The 23,893-nt window shown below is 37.3% G+C and overlaps 2 protein-coding genes and 1 long non-coding RNA gene across 4 annotated transcripts; 2 read left to right on the forward strand and 1 right to left on the reverse strand.

The window, feature by feature from the left end:
• Positions 1-1,179: 1,179 nt before the first annotated feature.
• On the forward strand, positions 1,180-12,194 carry bend7 (BEN domain containing 7). The gene is made up of 10 exons (XM_066723738.1): positions 1,180-1,543; positions 2,722-2,799; positions 3,097-3,417; positions 3,741-3,860; positions 6,082-6,359; positions 6,910-7,135; positions 8,008-8,130; positions 8,804-8,857; positions 10,416-10,463; positions 11,159-12,194. Exons 1-10 carry the CDS (start codon positions 1,414-1,416, stop codon positions 11,221-11,223), a joined length of 1,443 nt encoding a protein of 480 aa, XP_066579835.1. The 5' UTR covers positions 1,180-1,413; the 3' UTR covers positions 11,224-12,194.
• On the reverse strand, positions 5,087-16,344 carry LOC136771423 (uncharacterized). Its single transcript, XR_010822317.1, has 5 exons — positions 16,269-16,344; positions 14,249-14,291; positions 12,188-12,297; positions 6,950-7,083; positions 5,087-5,993 (listed from the first exon to the last, which is right to left on the reverse strand). It is a non-coding gene; the product is annotated as an uncharacterized LOC136771423 (long non-coding RNA).
• Positions 16,299-23,435, forward strand: sephs1 (selenophosphate synthetase 1). Of its 2 annotated transcripts, none has more exons than XM_066723736.1 (9): positions 16,299-16,434; positions 18,316-18,571; positions 18,828-18,931; positions 19,495-19,602; positions 19,801-19,955; positions 20,164-20,254; positions 20,422-20,521; positions 20,812-21,024; positions 21,465-23,435. In XM_066723736.1, the coding sequence occupies exons 2-9, from the start codon at positions 18,379-18,381 to the stop codon at positions 21,677-21,679; spliced, it is 1,179 nt and encodes a 392-aa protein (XP_066579833.1). In that variant the 5' UTR covers positions 16,299-16,434; positions 18,316-18,378; the 3' UTR covers positions 21,680-23,435. The 2 variants fall into 2 exon arrangements, with proteins under 2 accessions (XP_066579833.1, XP_066579834.1); XM_066723737.1 differs by lacking the exon at positions 16,299-16,434 and adding an exon at positions 16,443-16,518.
• The last annotated feature ends 458 nt before the right edge of the window (positions 23,436-23,893 follow it).

Here is a 23,893-nt window from a genome sequence, read left to right on the forward strand (position 1 = left end):
TACAGTCATGACGGATCCGTGGATGTGATCAGATCATTACTGGGCAATGCAAAAACTGTTTACAATGTGTTAGTTTTGTTCACTGTTCACACTTTGTTACACTGTCTACACAGCTAAGTATAACTAAATAGATGAAGTATCTGATCGCTGATACAGCCAGAAAGTACCAGATTGATAATAATCTCTCTCTCTGTCTCTTATATGTATATAATTATAATGTATATAATATGTATCTTATATGTATCATGACGTTTATGTTTCTTTTCAACCATTTCATAATATGCTATATAATTAAATACTTTATGATCTGTGCACGTTATTATTATTATTATTATTATTATTATTATTATTATTATTATTATTATTATATAATCACCAAAATCACAATACTACTACTACTACTAATAATAATAATAATAATAATAGTAATAATAATAATTATTATTACTATTATTATTGTGGTTCTGGGTATGTCATTATTATTGTCCTATAATACACTTATGACTATACAAATGTTACATGTTTAGATAATAATAATAATAATAATAATTATTATTATTATTATTATTATTATTATTATTATTATATAATCACAATACCACTACTACTACTAATAATAATAATAATAATAGTATAATAATAATAATAATAATAATAATAGTAATAATAATAATAATAATTATTATTATTATTATTATCACAATACCACTACTACTACTACTACTAATAATATAATAATAATAATAATAATAATAATAATAGTAATAATAATAATTATTATTACTATTATTATTAACATTATTATTGTGGTTCTGGGTATGTCATTATTATTGTCCTATAATACACTTATGACTATACAAATGTTACATGTTTAGATAATATTAATCATAATTATGATTATTATTTAAACATGTAACATTTGTATAGTTATCAGTGTATTATAATATACGTCATCGACCTCTTCAATGAAAGTTACAGATAAATGTCATCTGATTTCAATATACCCAGAAGACTTGGGGAATGGCCCTATAATATTTGTGTCTCCTCTAAGCACAATGGTGACAAAGCCAGCAGTGTGAGCTGCATCCCTGAGGCTCACACAAGAAGCATTGCCTCTGTAGCCCAAATCACTCCATCAGGTGGCGCAAAGGAATAGAGGAAAATGAACAATTTGAACTAGTCATCTATTCATTTGTTTACACATTATAAGATAATTGTCCCTAAAGGAGACCAATGGAGGTGCGCAGATGAAAGACACAATATGCTGCTGGACAATAGCAATGCAGAATTAATTTTAAAGCGGCGCCGAGGCTGTGAATGTGCCGCCGAGCAGTTGGAACTGAAATACCGTCTGTAATGAGCCGGAGTTTTTGCTGATTACAGAGACGGACCCCGGTCCTGCTGTTTATTCTGATGTACTACACGCAGGAGTCCTGCTTTACATTGCATTCCTTGGGCTTTATTGCACAGCTTTCAAACATGGAGTTTTCTGAAAGGAAAAGGAGCAGGAAATCGCAAAGCTTCAAATTGGTTAACGAAGAAGGTAAGACCGGGTCGCGCATGACATGATCCGTGTGCAGTCGCTCCTTTGGACGCAGTGATGTAAACAGCCAGGCTCAAATGAGAGCAGCCTGCCAGCACAGGGCATGCACCTGCGAGGAAGAGCTCATCTCCATCACACACATGCCAAAGAAGCAACTGGCATGAGCACATCTGCAGGGGATGAGTTATTATTGATCACATTAAAATGTCAGGCTTGGATAATGTGCTATTTGTTTGGGGGTCTCAAAGAGAGCTGTCTCATTCTAAGTGTGCATAGACAGACCTATTCAGCACCCTGCCAGCTGGTGTTTAAAACTTGTGTTATTCATAGGCTGTAATTTCTCAACTGCGCACTAGTTCATCTGTATATGTGTAAAAACATTTTTCTGTGGTTATGTTTGTAATTTGCATGGCCAGGACGTGTCAATGAAGTCGTGGGTAATTGCATATCTATCTGAAGTTCATGTTATGTCACTCTGTAGCTGATCTGATGCCAAGTGCAGCCTGAGAGCAGGACTGTTCTGTGTTCCACCTACAGGTGGTAGAGCTAGCAGCCTGGTGCGCAGCCAGCCAAGCACTGGCATCCGTCCTGCCAATGTGTCCTCCTGCACTCAAAACTAACTAGAAGGACCAGTCATAGTGTGCACCGTGCTGAGATCCACTATTAATTACACATCTGTATGATTCAAGTGTCAGTTTTGTAGAGATAAGGTACATATCACTACACTGCTCTGGTACATGTACAGTAGACAGTGGGGTAAGAGTGATAAACATTGTCAAAAGTGTATCAGAGGTGAACAGCTTTAGTCCTGGGTGGATGCATCCCCAGCAGGTTTTGATTTCTCTATAGATCAACAGCACCATTTGATGTGGGAATAGTAATTTAAGTTGTGCAATGAATAATCATTAACTTAATTATATAATTGAGTGGTGAGGTGGAATACAAAAGTCAAATATATATATATATATTTTGTTTAACTGTGAAGAGTTTGCTTTACATAAAACATCACACATGTTTATGTAATATTATTATATTGATTTGTGCCTATGTTTCAAACCATTACATCAATCATTTTACTAATTTCACTTTTGCAATAATGTCAATAGATTTTGCAAACCCTTCTTTAGGGCTCCTAGCAGTGTGTGAGTAATCTTTAGGAGTTTTGTGTGTCTTTTCAGATTATGAGGCAGAGTACTTTGGTTGTAATAACACCACAGACATCAATGGGGAACTAAAAGATGCAACAATGGCTGAAGGTGATTCATGTGTTTTTTGGTTTTATTTGTATTTCTTTATAAAAAGGGAAAACTAGATAATATATACCTTGTTCTCTGTCATTACTCAGGACAGTTCATTCTGTAACTGTTTAACTCTGCTCAAAAAGATAATAAATATATTCAAATGGCACATAAGAGTCTTTGAAATACTGTGTGGAAACCTCACTCTTTCTTCAATGAAATGATAATCTACAGCTGAACTGGTGTGAAATATTACAAAAACAAAAGGTACATGATGTTGCTGCAGTTGTCCATTAACACACCATTGCTCTTTAGCCTGGCTGGGTGATGAAGGCATGGAGATTAAAAAGCAGATCACGGGCATGATGAGGCTCTTGAATGACAAGGCCGGCCGGGTGTACCAGAGAGTGGGGAAGGAGGGCGAGAACCTGAAACAGGAGCCCCAGGAGGTGGACCTGAGGTGGGCCCAGGCTGCGTGCGCTGCCGTGCCTTCTCCCTCTGCCAGCCAGGAGGACCCCCAGCACAGCACCTGGAACCAAGAACCTGCAGCCAGACCTCAGGTGTCTGGGCAGTATGGAACCCGATCCAAGACTTTGAAAATGATTAATAAAACAAAGAACACAGTCAAAACAAATGGTAAGTCCCCTTTGCTTCCAATCAACAAAGATAATATTTGTCCATGACTGATTTTGTATGTGATGTGTTGTTTTGTGGTACTTTATTAAGTGAACTTCATTGATTTCTCAGGACTAATAAAACCACGTATTGTTTAAGTAATGCCTTCACTTCTAAATGTCATCTCGACAGGGATAATTCTTAGACCCTCTTGCTCCATTTAATGATATTCCCAGAGGACTGTTTTCTCTCCATTACCCTCCTTACTCTCACTCAGTATACAATCACAACATGGAGAGATGTACCCTCTGCTTGTCTTCTTTCCTTTCCTTTTTTCTTAGGAGAGGCTCCATCCGCAGTTAGCAGTAGCGGACCTGGCTGCTGTATGTGTAACTGTAAGACAACTTTACAGGCTATCCTTCAGGAGCTCAGAGCCATGAGGAAGTTAATGCAGACTCAGAAAGGTCAGCACTATATCATTCCTTTATACTTGGCTGGGATAGTTATATGCCTTCCCCTTTCAAAGAAAATCAATAATTAATGCATGGAATTTAGTACCGTGAGGGGACGGTTGGCACGACTGGAAAAATTCAGCTTTTATTTAAAGGAACAGCTTTGCCGAGATTCAATAAACCCCACTGAGGCACTTATTTCTGCTGCCCACATTATATTGTCAGACTTGGTTTATTCACCACAAACCTTCTATTGTCTTTGAATACGGACTGTAATTTCTACTATGTTTCTTTTCAGTCCCTGATTGTAGAGATGTCTGTGATTTTCCAGATGTCTAAAATATTATCATGGAATGTAGTTATGTAACAAAAATCACCCCAACTATTACGTTTTTTTTTTTTACTTGGAGCATGATTGACCGTATTAATTTTAATACTTATTAAACAGCCTACTTAAAAAAAATATTTTCCCTTTCAAAATAAATGATCTGTGGTAAAGGTAAAGACATGCACGAAGGAAGAGCATTTAATCAGCAAGAAAGAATGCCTTACCAACGATTTCAGAAACGTTATTAAGACCAGTTTTTTAATAAGTGAAGGAAATATGAAAGAGCAGATTTAATATTGACTCTAGGACTAAGACAATAATTTGCAAGGTTGGTTGTTTTAATGTCTGATTTTAGTGGTGAGTCGTTAAAGCAATGGAGAATCAGTGCCCTTATTATTTTGCTAGGTTTATTGAAGAATCACACATACCTAAGGAACTAAATGTGAACAGTACCAGTGGAATTTAGTTATTAAAAAATAACACTTATACTGTTGCTTGTCTTTCTTCAGATAAACTCAAATTCTTTCTTGTGTTAATGTTGCAGAGCACTACCTTTTACAAAGCAACTGAAACAAAAGGCTCTACGCTTATTTTCTTGATCTAGAAGCTACAGAGCACAAAATCAATGCAATGAATCATGCTGTTATCGATAAACAACACCTGGTGTTTGAATATTTTGAAAAACTATCACAGACAATATTTAAGAGAATGGCAGTGGGTATGAATATTTAACAGGCAGCCTACAAAATATGTAATGGCATCTGTGATGTCATTAAGTATAGTGACAGTTTCCATTAGTACAAAAACAACTCATCTGAACAAATGTCTTTTATCTGGATTTTTTTTTTAATGTAGGTAATTCATCATACTTTTTTAACTAAGGGTTACCGTTTGTTTTTGTTAGTATTGAAGAACAAAAATATGAGTGAAAGGGGAAATTAGTATGAATGCTTTAAAATTCACATACTTTTGGGCATTTGCACTCAGTTTAGCTTAGATAATGGCAGTGTTTAATTGCTTTTTGATCAAAGAGGCACAGCACTAAACTATGTCAGAACCCTTTTTAACACAAGAAGAGCAATTTATTATACAGTATTGAGCATGAATTACAAAGACAATACATTTGACTATATTGTAATGTTAATTCCTTGCTGATTTCAGCAGTTCCTCTGGCTTTAGATACACACACAAAGGTTACGCTGAATTTGACCAACAAAGAGTTTCCTGAGGACAGGTATTGGGAACAAAGTTGCTTCTATTCACATTTTAGAAGTGTATTATTTCATACAGCTTGAATACCTTGTCAGCTACTCCAAGCCCTTAGTGTTCTTGAGTCGGTATCTGGCCCTTTGAATCTCTGTTTCAGGATTGTTTTTAAAAAGGTTAACTGGGATAAAAAAACATTAACTAGAATAAGGGGCTTGTCAGATTGATTAGAGTCCTGATAGGTAATTAAATGTTTTTTTTGTAATGTCTCTTCCATTTTTTTCACGTTGTTTTCCCATATAGACTGATTAAGATGTGATCGCATTAGCTTTAGTTAATGTAAGCACACGTATAAGGCCTAGAAAGGCTACAACCACCCTACCCTGGTTTTCCTTCCACCTCAGTTAATTTCTGAACTAAAATAAATATTTTGGATGAAAAGTCAAATCACCGGTCCAGTTGCTAATTGAAAGGAACATGAAACCTGCAGGAATCTGACACTTAAGGACCTGGAGCTGTCATCCGTGCCCTATAGCTTTATTTTCCGGAGATGTCTTAGTACTTTAGGAGGATTGTTGTTTACAGTTGAAGCCTTGCCACCATCGAGAAATCTGAACGGGTAAGAAAAATAAACGAGAAGATATAGTTCAGAAAATATTCTTAGTAATTACATGGTTTTGTCCCGCTAATCGTTTTCAGGAACTGTGGAAAAGCAGCGGGCCCAGAGCAGTGTCAGTGCCACACGTTCCTCTGCCCCCCGAAAGAGGACCCGGAAACGGAGGCCCGTCCACAAAGTCAGCGCTCCGGCCGTGAGCAACAGAAAGCCCGGCAGCCAGCCCTGCAGCGCGCCAGAGCCCAGCGGGAGGAGAGAGAGAGCAGCCAGGGACAGATCAGTCCTGCCCCAGCCAGCTTCAGCTGTGGCCACAGAAAACCACGTCCCTCAATATGGGCTTATCAGAGAAATGCCTTCCTCAGAAGTAAGTCCCAAATTTGCCTTAATTATTCCAGAATACAATACCTGACAGCAGGGCTAAAATTATTTTATCTCAACACACGTGATATAAATTATATATATATATATATATATATATATATATATATATATATATATATATATATATATATATATGGTTCCTACTGTCCTCCATGCACATAAAAATGTTAATTTGCCATTAACTATTATGCAAGTAAATTGCACAGTACTCACTAAAACAAATTGTTGCATAATTACTTATAGTAAAGCTGAATTTTGTATTTGTTTCTATTACCAGCCCTGAATGTTCTTACACTTAAGTTTCATTTTTGCACATTTACGTCTGGAATGTGGAACACACCAATAAATCTGATTTCTCTCCTAATTAATACTGCCCTAAGAGGGTTGTAATTGGCATCATAAAGCAAGATAGTTTTGATAGCCCTGAGACGTATCTGCATTCTTAATGACACAGTAACATTAGAAACAAGAAGAGAATTCTCTCTCTCTCTCCCTCCCTCCCTCCCTCCCTCCCTCCCTCCCTGGGTTTGTAGCCTGAAGTCCAACTGGCAGAGGACTATGATGTCTACATACCAAAATCCCAGCTGGACTCCATCCTTGTGAATTACACTCGCTCTGGAAGCTTGCTGTTCAGGAAGCTGGTGTGTGCCTTCTTCGATGACACGACACTAGCAAACTCCCTCCCCAATGGCAAGAGGAAGAGGGGTCTGAATGACAACAGGAAGGGACTGGATCAGAACATAGTGGGAGCTATTAAAGGTAGGTCATTTCTTGGGACAGAGTGCACAGTGGACAGCACAGTCCTGTCATGTGCATTTGGAACTAAACATAACAGAATTTCTAACAATGAACAATAAAACACATAGGAGAAAACCTAAATTTCAGTAGAGACATACTGGGCCATATTCATAAAACTAGATCACCAGATTTCTCTAATTGGACAAAATCCACAAAGTAGTAATCCACAAATTAATTGTAGATGTATTTGAATACAATTCATATACTGTACCGTGAAAAAGCCCCATGTCTGATTTTCAGCATTGTTGCACATTTTTCACATTGAATTTGGTCCGATTTTTTCGTGGGTGGCAGATTACTGTACATACTAATAAAAAAAAATGTGGTGCTTCTTTCATTTGTGCAAGGTAATCAAACATGCAATCTTCAGGTGTGAAAAAGGTATTGCCCTCCTAGTTAAATAAATTCCTGAACACCTCCAGAATTTTTTTTTGATGTCTTTCAGTTTGGAAAGGGTTACAAAGCCATTTCTAATGGTCTGGGGCACCACCGAACCACAGTCAAAACGATATTGTCCAAATGGAGAAAGTTTGGGACAGTAGTAAATCTTCCGAAGTGTGTCCGTTAGTAAAAGTGTTTCTGTTTTATGAGAATGTAATGCCAAGGCCCTATATTTTGCATAAACCAAGGTTGCACTCAACTATTACATTTAAACTGTTCCTGAGTAAATGATGTGGTTTCTTTTTTGATTCACCAACTAGTGTCATCCTTGGAGAGATTGCTTCTTTATGATACCATAGAACCCATATAAAGGTTTAATTTGCACTGTTTACACCGAACTAATCATTCGACTCTGAAGTGCATTTATATTGATCTATTAAAATGGTATCCAGTTTTTACAGAGAAGTATTGCACTGCGAACAGAATTGAAAAGCTCCCTGGACCAAGAGATTGGGTACAAATTCTTCAGGATCAGATTAAACTGGCCAGGAGACGGTTAAAAAGAGGCAATGTTGGTAAGTCTAGTTTGGAGATTGTTATAGCATTGTATTGTACTATTTGTTTGTGATGAATGTGTTTCTAAATCCCAAACTAGCTCCCAGGCATGAAGTTACACTTTAGCATACATTAAAAGAGGATTCATTTTCTATATCTATCTATATTCTGTTATTCATTTTCTGTGCATGTTCTTTCTGCAGTTAGTTACATTGATCATTAATTAACTGGTATTGAAAGAAAAAAAATACATGCATGCTGAAAAGATTTTTAAAAGCTCATTGAGAGGAAGCATACGAGAAAATGCTTTTATAACCTGATATTCCTAAAACTCCTAGATTTCTCAGCTCCCCTACTTGTGTGTTTTGACAGTCTTTTCAGAAGCTGTTTCTTGGAATCATAAATCATAAAACATTTTCACACAGAACAGTAAGCAAATTGTTAAACGTCCCTCATTGTTGCGGGACGGTTTTCATTTGCCCGTGAGTGCTAAAACAAGGTTTCTTTTCAATGCCAATTTACTAATCAATACAAAACCACAAAGAAGTCATTCTTCCGTGACCTATATTGAAATCTGTGTCAGGGAAACATATTTTTAGATCGCTTAGCTCAAGGGGCTCCTTGTTTATGTATTTCCCTGAGTCATGGACTATATTATTTTGCTCTCATACTGCTTTCATTTTATTGGTGCAGCAGAGGCTGTTGACTGCGATGACATTTTCAACAGAAGTTCCCTCAGTACAACAGGTATTCCACCTCTTCCTTGTGTGTTTGTAATTATCTTAACTGAGTTTGCAGATAGTATTGGAGTGCGTGTTTCCTAACATGATTTCTGCCTTTCTTCTTCTCTTGGATCTAAAATGTAAAATTGAGAGATCCTTCCCTCCCTGTCTAGCCCTGGCTTTCCTGGCTGGCTTTCAAATTTAATTTAAAGGCATATTATTTACTCATAAATCCTTACGGGTTTAGCCTCAGGAACAGCTGACATTCCAGTTATAAATTGCACTCCCAAATGTCAGGTTTTTATCTTCAGGCGCTGCTCTCCCCTTTTCTCATTAATATCTACCTGCACTGCTGTGTCTTTGCCCATATATTCATATCAGGTTCCCAGTGTTTACATTCATCCGAGGCCAGTTTTATTGGCAATGTATCACTATTATTTTATTCTCAATATCTTAAACTTGCCCTTCTTTTACCTTAAATTATCGGTTACATTTTTATTCCACGCATACCAGCATCATTTCTGAAATGCGTTTGTGTCCAATAGAACAATGTATTTTTCTTGATGAGGTGTGTATGAATTAAAATCATAGTTAGTCTCTATGTTCCCAGACTGTGAATGCAAATATAGACAGCCTTTCTTTAGTAGCCATATTTCATCAAACCTAAATTACCGTTCATAACATTAGAATTAGCATTTCACTTTTAACAAGCATTTAACATTATCAACACAAACAAATTACATTAATACACACACAAAATCCCTTTAATTATAGTTATCTGCAATTAGTATTAAAATTAATTTATCTTCAGATTCTTTGGAAGGTGTGTTGTTTTATTTTAAGGGCTGCAAGATTTGTGATCTGTGATCTGCAGTAGAATCTCACAGAAAATGACAACAGCAAAAGGAAAGACAGCAAGAGAGAGGCAGTAGTTTTTAAAGGCTGTTTACTTACACACACTCCCTGGGAGCTGGGTGCTTTGCCAGCAGACATTGTAGGGCTGGAGTGTGAATGTGAATCAATAACTCAGCGAGCATCTCTCCCAACCTCTGAATTTGTTTGCACTCTAGAGCAGAGCTTGCTGAATGCATTCACAATGACAGGGCGTTATGCTGTATGGAAAGCCACACAATCACTTTCAAGATATCTTTAACTATTTCAATGTTATCTCTACATTATTCAATTATCTGTAAATATCATGGAGATAACAAATTGTAATTTTTTAAGATATCTGGAACTGATTTCTTCCAATTACTTCAAACTAACTGAAATGCATTTATAGATATATAATTATTTGAGTCATACAATAATGGGCACCAATTCCTAATGAAATGATGTATGAATAACGCATGAATACCTTACACATCTCAGTTGTGCTGTTCATCAGATGTATAGTAATTTTAGGTATATGGTTATAGACTAGGTTTGGGGTTATATCTTTATATCAGAAGTGCATGAGGCATTCATGTGTCATTGCTCTGGGATTCATACATTCATTCATTAGGAATTGGTGCCCATTATTATAGTGTTACCACTTTTTGTAATTGTTTTTAATGTTAACTATGCTAACTACTTCATTTCAGCAGAGGATCTTGACTGTTCTGAAAAAAAGGATGCAAGTCTAGAAACAGGTAATCCACATTTATTAAAAGTATAAAATATTGATTATAAAGCCTTTTCATACACTTAAGTTTATATGTGTTTTTTTCTAAATATGTAAGGTAATACAATTGTTATTTTGTGTAATTTGCACAGAGCAAGGGTTCTCAATCCTAGTCCTCAGAAATCTCCAGCTGTCCTGGTTTTAGATTTTCGATCCAACTAGCGTACAATGCTTTATTTTCAAGTGTACAGTGCTTTATATTGGGTCTGAAACTCTAAAATGCCATTTTTACAGTTCTTAAATATAGGAGAGTTTTACAGGCAATCTATATTTTAAAATGCATGATTAGTTACGGATTGGATATCGGGACAAGGACAAATCATATAATTACATAGAGGCGTGTAAGAAGTCCATCATCTAAAACACATTAATACAAATCCTTCTTCTTCTATAATTTATTGTTTCATATGACAATAATCTAGTGAAGAATCATATTAAAGCATACTCTCAGTCAAAGTTGGAATATTCTTATTTTGGAAAATACTTGTGCCGTATACTATATGTGTGTAATATATTGAATGTATATTTTGACCAGTCATGTTATTTCTTAAAAGTAGTCTTTTGAAATCACAATGACTGTTTACAGCTTATTATATTCAGATTTTAGAGAAAATGAAAAGCAATGCCTGTTGTTGTATTTAGCTGTATTTGTTTATATTGTAGGTTGTGCATTTGAGCAGAGCACAGGAAACGCTGAGTGTGGCGAGGGGAAGGATGCCACGACTTAACATTTTGCTACCAAATAACAACAGCCTTGCATTGGTGATAAGTCCTAGTAGTTTTACTAACCTTATCAAGTGTGCCACTTTCGACTGACATTGTTTAGAAAGCTTATAGTTCTCTTCCTGTGAGACATAATTAGTTTTGTGGTCTTAGTAAAACAATTACCAAAGTAGAAAGGTAGGAAAGTCTCTTTTGCTTTCTCAGTATGTTTCTGCAGACACAAGCTGTACGGAGTACTTGCAACTCTGATATTATTTGCCTGTAACATAACTGTTGGACTACAGTTTTCAAAAGGAGTTGAGCTAATAAAAGGCCCATGTAGTCTCTGGACTTCCCATCAATCCTAGGATGCAGTAAAGAGCTTGATTGAGGAAGCCGCTCTGTAGCCTTGCCACTGTGGATCACTGAGGTTTTGCTGTATGCAGTCTCACATTGGTCTCTCTTAGAGGGACATGGCCTGGTTTGCTTTCTGTTCGATCTCATAATCTTATTAAGTAAATTCAATCCTGAATTAGGTTCTGTACAGTCCAGTGCTCCACAGGGTTCAGGTGTGCTCCCTTGCTCTTTCATGTGGGTGTTAGTAATATTATGAGAAAAATAATTGCTGGATGTTCCTTTTATGCTGATCATGGAGAAATCTGGGTGTCATTTCAAGTCCAAGCAGATATATATATAATATATTTTAAGTCTTGGTTGACTACAAGCCCAGTTCAAAGCAGACTCTGATTAAAACAATTGTTTTAAGATTCGTTAACTGGCTTTAAATGGGACCAAAAATAAGATACCATAAGGATTACTTTAGATTAACTGCGTTCGGTTATCCACAAGAATATAGTAATGTGGATTTTATATCAGACTCTAATCTCTCTATATATGTTAATCATGTTATGAGAACTGTATTGTATTATCTGAGATCAAAAGTCAATGTCTGTGCTGGGCAGGAAGGAACACACAAATGTTAGCCCGTACCTGTACTGTTCATTCCCTGGTGTGCCTGATAGTTAACCTTGAATCTCCAATCCTGTTCAGAATGCTCCCCCAAGATGACTGTTCTTCCACCTGCACCACTTCCCAGGTTCCTGCATTGGTTACAAATACGATTTTGTTAATGTGGTGACATATAAAGTCCTTTATCAGTATTGGGGATCTCTTAGCATCAAGAGTTACACATTCCATATGTTACAAACTGGTCTGTAAGATAGAGAAATGCTAATTTGTTGAATATTCCATAAACACATCATTTATAAACCCCCTATTAAAGTCAAAACTAATAATAAATGTTCAGAATTTAATCTGGAATGTATTGTACACACTTTTAATTCTGTGCGATACCTTGGTATGAAAGATGCTATATTAAAATAAATGTTCATTGTATGCTGACTGCTCATATTTCATAGACTAAAAATAGGTGGTGAAATTATTTTGATGTTCATTTGTCTTGACAAGCAAATATGTACTCTGTTTTCTATCCTCTGTAACCATATACTGTGACTAGTTAGGAAAACCACATCCCCGCTAGAAGAAAGTCAGTTAGTTTTAATAGAAGACAACAAATATGAAACAAATAAACCTTGGTCCTCTTGTTACAGTTCTTAATGCTGCAGAATACAATTGACTTCATCCATCTTTCAGGATGTAGCTTTTGAATAGTGTGGGTTGTATTAGGAAGACTGTTTACAATGCAAAATTATTTTCATTTTACGTAGCACTTTACCATTTCTAGGAGTGATCTTTTTGTCGCAGCCGCAGATGGGAGGTGGGGGGGAAACGCCAAAAGCCTAATTTCAGCAGGTATAACCACTAAAATAAGGACACTTTTTTGTTTGGCTTGGGAGGAAGATGAGGAGCAAGCCATCAGAAACATTTGACAAGAGTGTTTGCAGTCCACTATGAAAATGGCGGAGGCTATATTTAAGTCAGGCAGTATTTGGCAGCTGAGAAACGCTAACAAATAGAAAGTAGCATGAATGGATGCATACCCTGGGGAATGTGAAGAAATCGGCTACGAACTGAAGTGAAAGTTAAAAACTGGTTCCCATCTGATTTGTTTTAAGCATTTCTGGGATCAAACGTGATTTAAAATATTTACATACCAGGAGAAAAAAGTGTTTCTGTAGTACAAGTTGCCTGAATGTGTGTTTCATCCAGAAATTTCAAATTGTTCTTTTCAATGCGTCTTCGTTCCGTATAAAACAATACATGTAAATAAGAAATGAAGCAATGCTGCAGTGCAGACACTGTAGTTTCATCCGATATATCCTCGACAACATGCTGGACAAGTGACTGTTGGTATAGTTCACCAGTTTTTCAGGAGAGATATTCGACCATTCTTCCATGCAGTACCTCTGTAGCTCCTCCAGGTTGTGTAGCTTGCACTTTTGGACAGCTTTTTCAGCTCATGCTTCCAGGCCTGGAGACTGTATTGGCGAATCAAGAATGTTACTTTTGTGCTCCCTTAACCATTTGGTCGTAGACTTGGATGTGTGCTGCAGATTGTGATTGCCCTGGAAAGGCTATTGGCAACCAAGCTTAAGATTCTTGGGTCTGCAGTGTCCTGGCATATTTTGTAATCCATTCGTTGCTCAATTTTGACAAGGGCACCAGGTCTCACTCAACATGAACTCCACTTCTTCTGCATCAAATATACCCTCTGTCTGCATACAATATGAGACTTGAATTGGGCTTCAAGGCATTCAAGGAGACATTTCTTCACACAGAGAGGCGTCACAATCTGGAACAGACTCCTCATTGATGTGGCTGAAGCCGACAATTTGGGAACATTCAAAAATAGACTGGATAGGATCCTTGCATCACTTAGTTATTATTGGACACCAAACAAGCACAATGGGGTGAATGGCCTCCTCTCAATTGTAAACCTTCTTATGTTCTTATGAATTTGCCAACAAGCATCTGAATTCATCCCAGCTTGATTAAGACCATGCTTTGTGGTCATATTAAACAAAAGTGGAACTCTTTGGACAAGCAGACCAGCAGTATACTTGGCACAAAAGAGTGAAGCTTATGTCTTACCTGTCGAAGACTGTCATACCCTTTGGAAAGCATGGAGGTGCATCTGTTTAACAAAAATAAGAATTGTCATGGAAGCTGTATATGAAATAAACACACTAGAATGTATTTATCAAGTATATTCACCTGAATTTTTCCCTTTAGAAAAAATAAAATAAAATGTCCAGAGGTTTAATAAATGTCCAGATGTTCTATCATTATGATTATATACTTTTACAATATGTGTTCCTTGCAGATTGATGCAGGGGAAATTATTACACGTTTTTTTTTTAGAAAATCACTCCATGCCTTTCGTATAATGTATATAAGTACTTATAATATGTAAATAATCAACCTTTTTTTAACAACAAAAACATAAAATGTTGTTCAGATGTTAAGACAAAATATGTTTTTGATTTTTTTTAACAGGGTTTAAAATAAGTAGAACATTACTTTTTAGGACCAGAAAAAAAACTGGCTCTGTTAAAAATATAAATCCTTTTGTACTTTAATTTGTAATAGAAAACTACATTTTTTTATTTGGAAGCCTCAGGCTAATAAAGCAACCAAATCTGTGGTATTATTTTAATAATGTAAAATAATTCATGTTTTGTTCAATTAAGTATGACTAAATGCACCCTGATCATGAAAAATATTTCAGCAAGCAGAAAATAAAGATTAAAATACAGTATGCATTGTGTGATTTATGAGAGAATGTGTTGATGGCTTCATGCCTTGTTGTACATGTATTCAAATGTTAGAACTCTGGTTCATCAAACGTTGTATTCACTTTGTGTTATTGTGTTGGGAACAATATAATCCAGAAAAGATACCTGGGCGTTAAATGCAGAAAGATGCCGAATTCTACTTTGTGTCAATGTACGAGGATTAAATAATTTGTTTGTAAACCACATTTACTGTAACACCTGTTCCTTTGGTATGTAAATGTTTTCCAGATGAGGACCAATTCCGAGCATTTAAACCTCTACCTATAGACCTGTTTGTAGAAGGTGACTGTATTCCTGCTGAATAAATTAAAATTCACTGATCTCACAATTGTGTGTATTTTATTTTATTCCTTAAAATGAATAGCAAATGTTCCTTTTTTTACAATTTGTTAAAGTTAAGGTTAGTAAAGTATTAAGTGTAGGTTTAGCATTGTTATTGTTAGTAAAGGGGGTTGTTTCAGTTCCATTTGATGGTGGGTAGGTTTCTAAAAAGTCAGTTTTTGCTGTGAGGGTTCAGTTTTGGTATCCACCAACATTGTGAGTGCTATTAATAACCAGAACTACAAATCTAGCCAAAACAAAAGATTGAAGCTAAGTCATATTAGCGTACTGTAACTTTTAATGTGAAGTTAGTCAAAATACAATTTAATACATTTTCATATCAGGTAAAAACCAATTTGAGTAAAGATAATCTCTTGGATACATTATAAAAACATATATATTTTATGGAAAATAGTAATTTGTCCCATTTTGTCCTGCTTATATTGCGTTTCAATTGGATATTTGCTTCAATTGAAATTAAACATAAGTAAACTTTTGGTATGTTATAGAGTTTTATTGAATATACTCTAATTTGGCTTATGCACCCTATAAGTTTCAAGGAGCATTCTACAATTCTGCATTAACAGATAATAATAATAATAATAATAATAATAATAATAATAATAATAATAATAATATGCTGAAATGTAGTGATTTGTAGTGCTAAATTACACAAATTGTTACACATTAGAAATATGTATCCATAGATTTAAAAAAGTGTTTGTAGGTCATAAAATGCACGCTGTGTAAATATCCATTTCTAGTGCGGACGTTCAGCGTGTGCAGAAATTTAAGGAATACTCAAAATTAAAGGTACATTTCATTGTTGACTTTCTTATTGCCTGACTTTAAAATACCCTTTAAAGGGGAGGTAAAGGCGCCAGCCAGCATTTAAAGGACCCTCGCCTATTTTGTTCGTTTACCGATATATACTCCCAACCCGACCCTAATGAAGCCCAGTGTTACAGCACTTAAAAGAGCAGAAGGCTGTATACCAGTACGCGTTCGCCTGGAGACTGCTTTTGTGCATCCATTGTGTAAAACGAGTACGTCCTTACTGTACTTTTCCTGCAGGCATTGTTTAAGGGCGCCCCTGTGGCCCTGGTGCATTCTGGGACAGCTCCCTCTCTTGTATCGGGAGGCGCCGCTAAACCGAAACCGGTAAGGAGATAGAAACCAGAATGCAGAATTAAAGGGGAAATGAAATATAAATATAACCGGCCTTGTTTTGAAAAAAACAGAGGGGTACGGCTTTAAATACTTCTTATGCTGCTACAAATGCGGGTGCTGTGCTGATCTGGACAAATTAGGTGGTCTCTTTAACGAGCTGAGTGTCTTGTTGCTTTGCTCGCATGGGTTGATCAAGGGTTAATTTTTTCAACCGCCGACATTTTTATGTGCAGCTCGCCCGGTTCCTTCAAAAGCAAAGAAATGGCATTTAACTCCTATGTAAATCAAATCCGTGTGAGCAGGTCTGTGCGGCAATGCCGTTCAGACATTAAAGTACCGATCTCTCCTCTCAAGTGACACCAGATGTCCGGGATTACACATCACGGTGCATTGGCTGCAGCAGTTTTGCAGCAGGACGATAATGAAGGGGTTAATATTGTATCTTCCGACATTTTCCCCCTTAAAATAACAGTGGCTTTGTGTTAAAGTTACTCCGAAATATAGTTTTAGTGCAAGTGCAGTGACAGTAAGCGATTGCGTGTTTGGGTGCTACGCGGCTCCGTTGCACAGGAAACTTTTGCGTGTTTTTGGAGCGCAAATGTGCACGTAATAAGCCCAAGGCCCCAGCGCATTAAAGGCAGCTGCTGCACAGTTTTAAGGTAACCCTGCTGGTTGTGTCAGAGTGACGGGACTCAGTGTGAATGTCATTTTTCATGCCCCCACATGGAGCTTCATTAAAAGTCTCTCTAGGGGTGCATTGCAACTTTCGCACTGGCAACCGAGCATCAGCAAAAATACAAAGCCGTGGTTTATGACATCAGGCCTCGCTGTCAATACATAATTAGTCCTGAGATCAGCTAGTCTTGACACATCTTACCCCTTTTCAACAAGAGCCACACATGCACAAGAGCAAATGAACATTGCACTTGAATATAAGGACTGCTGTGCTGCCCAGGATTTGAAATAATGTAGCCACACTTCATTTGCATAGCACAAGAGGGCATTTGCACCAGCCTTTGCTGCATCAGTCTGAGGATGCTTCTTGAAAAGTGATTTTCCTTTTTATCCTCCACATGTATAGGCACCTGTGGGAGTGTCCTCTTGTCTGAACTGATATTCAAAACATTAGTAATAAGGGGATATCTTTGACATACAATTTAAATATTCTTTTTCAAGAGCACTAGTCATTCCTATAAATAAAGTTGCAAGCTATCGGTAGCTATGACATGGTAGAGGAGTTTAATGTACTGATTTGAGTTTCTATGGAAGGGGATATGAATGATCCAATTAGCCACAGTTTGTTTGTTCCCCATGTTTGATTAGTGCAAAATGGTTTGAAGCTATAGGTAATTGTCCTTTTTAAATGTGCAGCGGCGGTTTATTTTAAGTGCCACTTGATATTTTGTGCTATATAATTAAGTGATCAACATGCTCTTTCGTTAACATTCATGTAACAAGTGTCATAATCAGTTTTGCAGTGCATGTTTATGACGCAGAATTTCATTTGGGTCCTGCTAATTAAATACTGATGTATGCGTATGCCTGCTTTCAAGTGGCATGTGGTTTTAAAGCATTTTGTTAAGGAGATCACACTTGCCTGTATTGTTTTCTTAACTACTCACTCTAGGATAAAATAGTAGCCTGCATATCGCCTCAAACAGTTGGGTTTGGCAGATATAACATCAGTCAGGGATCTGTGTTTCTTTTGTACTGTTGTTTAAGATCTATTGTTTGGCTTAAATGTCCTCCTTTTCTTTCCGTCTATATATTCATACATTATACCAATTACTTTATGTACCAGGTGAAATAAGAACGTGTGAGATTTGCAAGATTCTTTTTTTCATGTTGTTTTTTCTTCTTCTTTAAACTCAGGTTGCCAGTAGTTGAGTAGAAGAGCCCTTTGCATTGGTTAAAGTGCAGCAGCCTTCTCTAGCCATGTCTGTTCGGGAGTCCTTTAACCCCGAGAGCTACGAACTGGACAAGAGTTTTCGACTCACGCGCTTCACAGAACTGAAAGGCACGGGGTGTAAAGTTCCACAGGATGTCTTGCAAAAGTTATTGGAATCCCTTCAGGAAAACCACTTTCAGGAAGATGAACAGTTTCTGGGAGCAGTCATGCCCAGGCTTGGTAATTCTTCCTGTTATTTCTGAAAATTGGGTGAAAGTTGCCAATGGGGCTGTTTTATCGAGCTCTCTACAAATGAATGCATTGTATGTTGTATTAATGAAGCAAAACGGTATACTTCAGTTATTTAAGAAATCCCCCCCAAATTAAAAATATAACCAGTTAGGCAACTAATTAGTTTCACTAAGTAAACACATGGGAGTTGTGCCTCTGTATGATGGAGTCCATTAAGTTCAGTGTTTGCTGTTGATATCTGCAGGCATTGGGATGGACACGTGCGTCATCCCTTTAAGACACGGTGGCCTTTCGCTGGTCCAGACGACAGACTACATTTATCCCATCGTTGACGACCCCTACATGATGGTGAGGTTCTCTTTTTGTTGTTTTTATGTGCACAATATTCACATAGAAATAACACATTCAAATAATTAGGTATTCATGTATTCTATCATGAAACATTTTGAGGATGTGAATATTTGACCTCTAATTAGAATGACGCAAGTAAAAATTCTGAATCCAATCAGCACGCTGCATCTTGATTAACAACTGGTTTTAAACAGGCAGTGCTACATATATAATTGAGGACAATGATATAAGTGTGTTGATTCCAGAAAATACATTATTTTGTGAAAGTAGTTCCATGCAGCAGGTTTCTGTGAGGGTCCAGTTTTTCCTTTTGCTGCTTCAAATGCTAGCCAGTAGCAGACCTAGGAAACTAAATGTGCCCTCCTCTTTGTCAGTCATCATGTGGGCAATTGTTTTTGGATACATTTTCACAGATTCCTCCTTTTAAAAATGCTTTATGAGTTTGTCTTTCAGCCAACCAAATCGAATGGCAAGTTCAAATCACTTTCCAACAAGTGAAATAAAATGTCTTCAGGTCTTTTAGCCTTTAATAGTAATCTTTCTGGTGTCTTTGTTTCCAGGGCCGTATCGCATGTGCCAATGTACTAAGTGACTTGTATGCCATGGGCGTGACAGAATGTGACAATATGTTGATGCTTCTCGGAATCAGCAATAAACTGTCAGATAAGGTAAGCTACATATTATAATCTTTTCACACTGTTATTGTGGCAGAAAGATTAGTTTTCTGATAGGTGTGTTATTAAAGAAAGACCTTTGAGCTTCTGAACCATGTAGTAGAAACTTTCCAGGTACCTCAGACTTTCATAAATATCTATAGACGTGCAGATCATCGACAGGATTATGTCTTTCTTTTTATTTTCTTGCAGGAGAGAGACAAGGTGATGCCTCTAATAATTCAGGGTTTTAAGGATGCAGCGGAAGAGGCCGGGACATCGGTAACTGGAGGACAGACGGTGCTAAACCCGTGGATCGTGCTTGGTGGAGTGGCGACGACTGTGTGCCAGCCCAATGAGTTCATCATGTGAGCACGGTTCCCTCCACTGACGTTCAGCGTCATCCCTCTGCTTCTGACCCCTTTTATTTTACTCCAGTATTTGTCAAACACCAAGGAGGAAGTACAGATAAAAGAGAATATTAATGTACCTTGTTTTGTCATCTGTTTCTTCTATCCTGATATCAAAATTCAATTTAAAAATAATTTGATTGAATCTGGTGTCTTTTCGTTGTAGGCCAGACAACGCGGTACCCGGAGATGTACTAGTACTGACGAAACCCTTAGGAACACAAGTAGCCGTGGCGGTGCACCAGTGGCTGGATATCGTAAGTGAAAAGGGAATTCAAATCGAGACGGACATGTTATTATTCAGACGGTGGAAGTCTTTGTGATAACAGTAGTTCAAATCTGTTACCCTTGTAAAAACATTAACAAGTGTCTAAAGTGCAAGATTAATGTATTGTTTTCTCACAATTTGTTTTGGTTTTGACAGCCAGAAAAATGGAACAAAATCAAGCTGGTCGTGACGCAAGAGGATGTGGAGTTGGCGTACCAGGAGGCCATGATGAATATGGCACGACTAAACAGAACCGGTAATCTTACAATTCCTGAAGCCAAATATTATAATACATCACTAGCTTCTATACATTCAACAGATATATTAGAGCAGCGGGAGATAATCAAGGCTGGTTAAACATTAATGGCAGTATATGTGAACGTATGCCTCAATTGCTTATTGTTTTTTGCCCTTTTTGAACATATGTTATATTGCCAATAAGAAACGGTCAAGAAAGACAAATCTAAAACCGGTACTATTGCAGTATCATGGATCTCCCAGTTTGCCCCAGATCGTCATTAACAAGTGTGTTTCTCACCCCCGCAGCGGCTGGACTCATGCACACGTTCAACGCCCACGCCGCCACAGACATCACGGGGTTCGGCATCCTGGGTCACGCACAGAACCTGGCCCGGCAGCAGAGGAACGAAGTGTCATTTGTCATCCACAACCTGCCCGTCCTGGCGAAGATGGCCGCCGTGAGCAAAGCGTGTGGGAATATGTTTGGCCTTATGCACGGTACCTGCCCAGAAACATCCGGTGAGAGACTTCAGCACATTTTTAATTGAATATTGTAGTTCAGACCTTTCTCTTTTTTGCTGTGCCTTCCCAGAAAGCTTGACAGTTTTAATATGAATGATTATTAACATATTAAACTGTAACTGAGGGTCCTGTAAAGCTGGCAAGCATTCACTTTACAGTGTACCACTTTATCATGGTGAACAAGTGACTGTCTATAATTGTATTCACTGGTGTACTTTTACACTTCATTTCTAAATAACAAATAAAACTGGAAAACCCTGGGTGGCATGAGATCCTGTGGTACATAGCATAATATTTTGTAGGTTATCAAAAATAAATGTTTTAACCGTAGATTGATGACCACTGCAATATGGACTGATTTCAGTTTGAGTTTGAACAAAACAATATATGTGCACTTTCTTGATTTTGTTTCCGTTCCTCGTTGTCTCATTTTAAAGGAGGTCTTCTGATCTGTTTACCTCGCGAACAAGCAGCTCGCTTCTGTGCCGAGATCAAGTCTCCGAAGTACGGCGAGGGCCACCAAGCTTGGATCATCGGCATCGTAGAGAAAGGAAACCGCACAGCCCGAATCATCGACAAGCCGCGAATCATCGAAGTCGCCCCGCAAGTCGCCACACAGAACGTTAACCCCACCCCCGGTGCCACGTCTTAATTTAGGGAAGGGAATGGGTGAATTTTTAGAGAGATATTCTTGTACCATCCTAGAGTATACAAACTGCGATGTTAATTTGTATCTCCTCTGCCCATATGTTGGCCTTAGGGCAGTTCATGTGCGGATACAATTTAAGACAAAAAAGAATAAATCCATTGCCTTTTGTGTTTATTATTTTCTGTTACATTAACTGAAGATGCACCTAATCTTAAGGCAGCTTCTAAGTTGAGAATATTATCCAATACTGTTGATTCATTTTGAATCTTTAGACACTTATCGTCTTTTGCCGTATAGGCTCTTTTTAAAGGTGCTTTCACCGAGCACACATTACCAACAAGTAGCGTGATAGCGTTTTTGTTTGTCCGTTCACTATGTGTACAATTAAAACCTAGGACTAGTGTAAACGCAGTAACAGATGCCTTGAAAGATTGAGAGAGAAACGATGTATGTGAGAGAGACCAGGAGATGTAAAACTTATGTAAAGGGTTGCATGTTTTTTCAGTTTTTTGTTGTTGTTAATTTCTCTGATTTTAGGTCTGTATTGTTTTGTCCAATGGTTCAAAAGCATTACTGCCATCGTTCATTTTTTATGTTTTATTTTTAAGAAGTAGCACATTCTGCAAAGCAGTTTGTCATCGAGTGCTCACACTGCATGGCAAGCACTTTTAATTGAAGGATATAAAAAATACAAATTTCATTCTTCCTAGGCGATAACACTTACTGTATTTGCAAAGATCTGTTGGTGTATTATGGTCTGTTTCTGCGAGGAACAGTGCTCATCCCTCTGCTCAGTACAGGGCAGGAAATGTAGCGGCCAAAACAAAAAGTTGTTACTGTACGATACACTTTTGCTGTCTAAGAAATATTAAGTACACAAATAATTTTAAATATAATCAGTAATGATCTGTTCTGTGGTCAGTAGTGTTTATTACATTTTATATTTTGTATAGCGCTATATAGACTTTTTTTTTTGGTTCTGGTTTATTTTCATATTTGCATCAGCTAATGTTCCTTATGTTCCCTCGCTTTTCCCCCTTTCTATTCTGCTAAATAATGTGCACGCTCTTGTGACAATGTACAACTTGCCAACAGCTTGAGGTAAAACTTATCCCAATAAATATTTAATTTTTTTATTGCTCTTGTATAAGAGATGTATTTGTCTTTTTATATATTAAAAAAGCATATGGGAGAGATGTCCCATTTCTCACATTTAATTCTACGTTAGCGAACATTTTTTAGTTTTTGAACCATAAACGCTAATATTTTTTCCAAATTTAGATGAAACTGGATCCTTCATGATTAGGAATGCTTTTTATATTGCTATGGTATTAATCATCCATTGTATTCGATACAAATCAGTAATCTATGCATAGAGAAACACCAACTGTGACCATAGAGTATAAGTGTGGGGTGTCCATGTCAGAACCGTGGTGCTGTGTTTTGTAGAACGCAAACCGATGTCTGGCCTTTAGTCTGACATTGCTGTACTGTTGATGCTGTACAACAACACCAAGTACTGTTTTCATTCTTGACTGTTGCCTCGGTGTGTCTGTATTAAGGATGCAATTTGTGGACGGGGAGGGCGGGGATTTTATCTCAGATTAATCTTTTTAAGTTTAGCTAGTTTTTAATTACGGGCTGGGGGTCGTCAGGGTGATCTCTTGAATTGAATCAGTATTTCGGGTGTTTTGTTTACGGGCTCACACGGCTCTTTTTTTTTGTGCCTCTTCAATAAAGGCAGCTTACTGTTAACCTACTCAGCGCTTCGATATTTTTCTTTCCATCCTCAGGACTTCACGTCTATCATTGTCTCCACATGGCCGAAATCAACAGTTGCAATATTAAAAGATGCCCAGTTGATGACAAATCTCAGCTTTATAAGACGTTGAAGACTTTATAAGATGTTTTTTCACAATAAGTGCTTGCTGTGTGTTTTATGAGATGTAATTGATTAGATTGCTCAGGTCTGTTGTCTGCCTGGCTAATTCTGCTTGGTTTGAAGTTGGCTGCTCCACCCTTAATGTATTTCATTAAATGGGATCTGATTTTCTTTGCTCTTATGGGATTAACGGTGTTGTTTCCTAACACTTGGGAACCCTTTCCTATCACATATCCATTGTAGGGATGCTAAGCCTTGTAGTTCATGTATAGAATCTCAGTGGTTGAATTTGTTCTTCTGTATGATTTTTTTTTTCTCTTTAGGGAAATAGAACT

The sequence above is a fragment of the Amia ocellicauda genome, chromosome 15, assembly GCF_036373705.1.
Source record: "Amia ocellicauda isolate fAmiCal2 chromosome 15, fAmiCal2.hap1, whole genome shotgun sequence".
NCBI classification, from domain to species: Eukaryota; Metazoa; Chordata; class Actinopteri; order Amiiformes; family Amiidae; genus Amia; species Amia ocellicauda.

Coding starts and splice junctions, on each gene's coding strand:
- bend7 (XM_066723738.1), top strand. CDS start 1,414: ATGTACTACACGCAGGAGTCCTGCTTTACATTGCATTCCTTGGGCTTT. Junction 3,418..3,740: donor GAACACAGTCAAAACAAATG/GTAAGTCCCCTT, acceptor TTTTCTTAGGAG/AGGCTCCATCCGCAGTTAGC. Junction 6,360..6,909: donor GAGAAATGCCTTCCTCAGAA/GTAAGTCCCAAA, acceptor CTGGGTTTGTAG/CCTGAAGTCCAACTGGCAGA.
- sephs1 (XM_066723736.1), top strand. CDS start 18,379: ATGTCTGTTCGGGAGTCCTTTAACCCCGAGAGCTACGAACTGGACAAG. Junction 19,603..19,800: donor GCAATAAACTGTCAGATAAG/GTAAGCTACATA, acceptor ATTTTCTTGCAG/GAGAGAGACAAGGTGATGCC. Junction 21,025..21,464: donor TACCTGCCCAGAAACATCCG/GTGAGAGACTTC, acceptor CTCATTTTAAAG/GAGGTCTTCTGATCTGTTTA.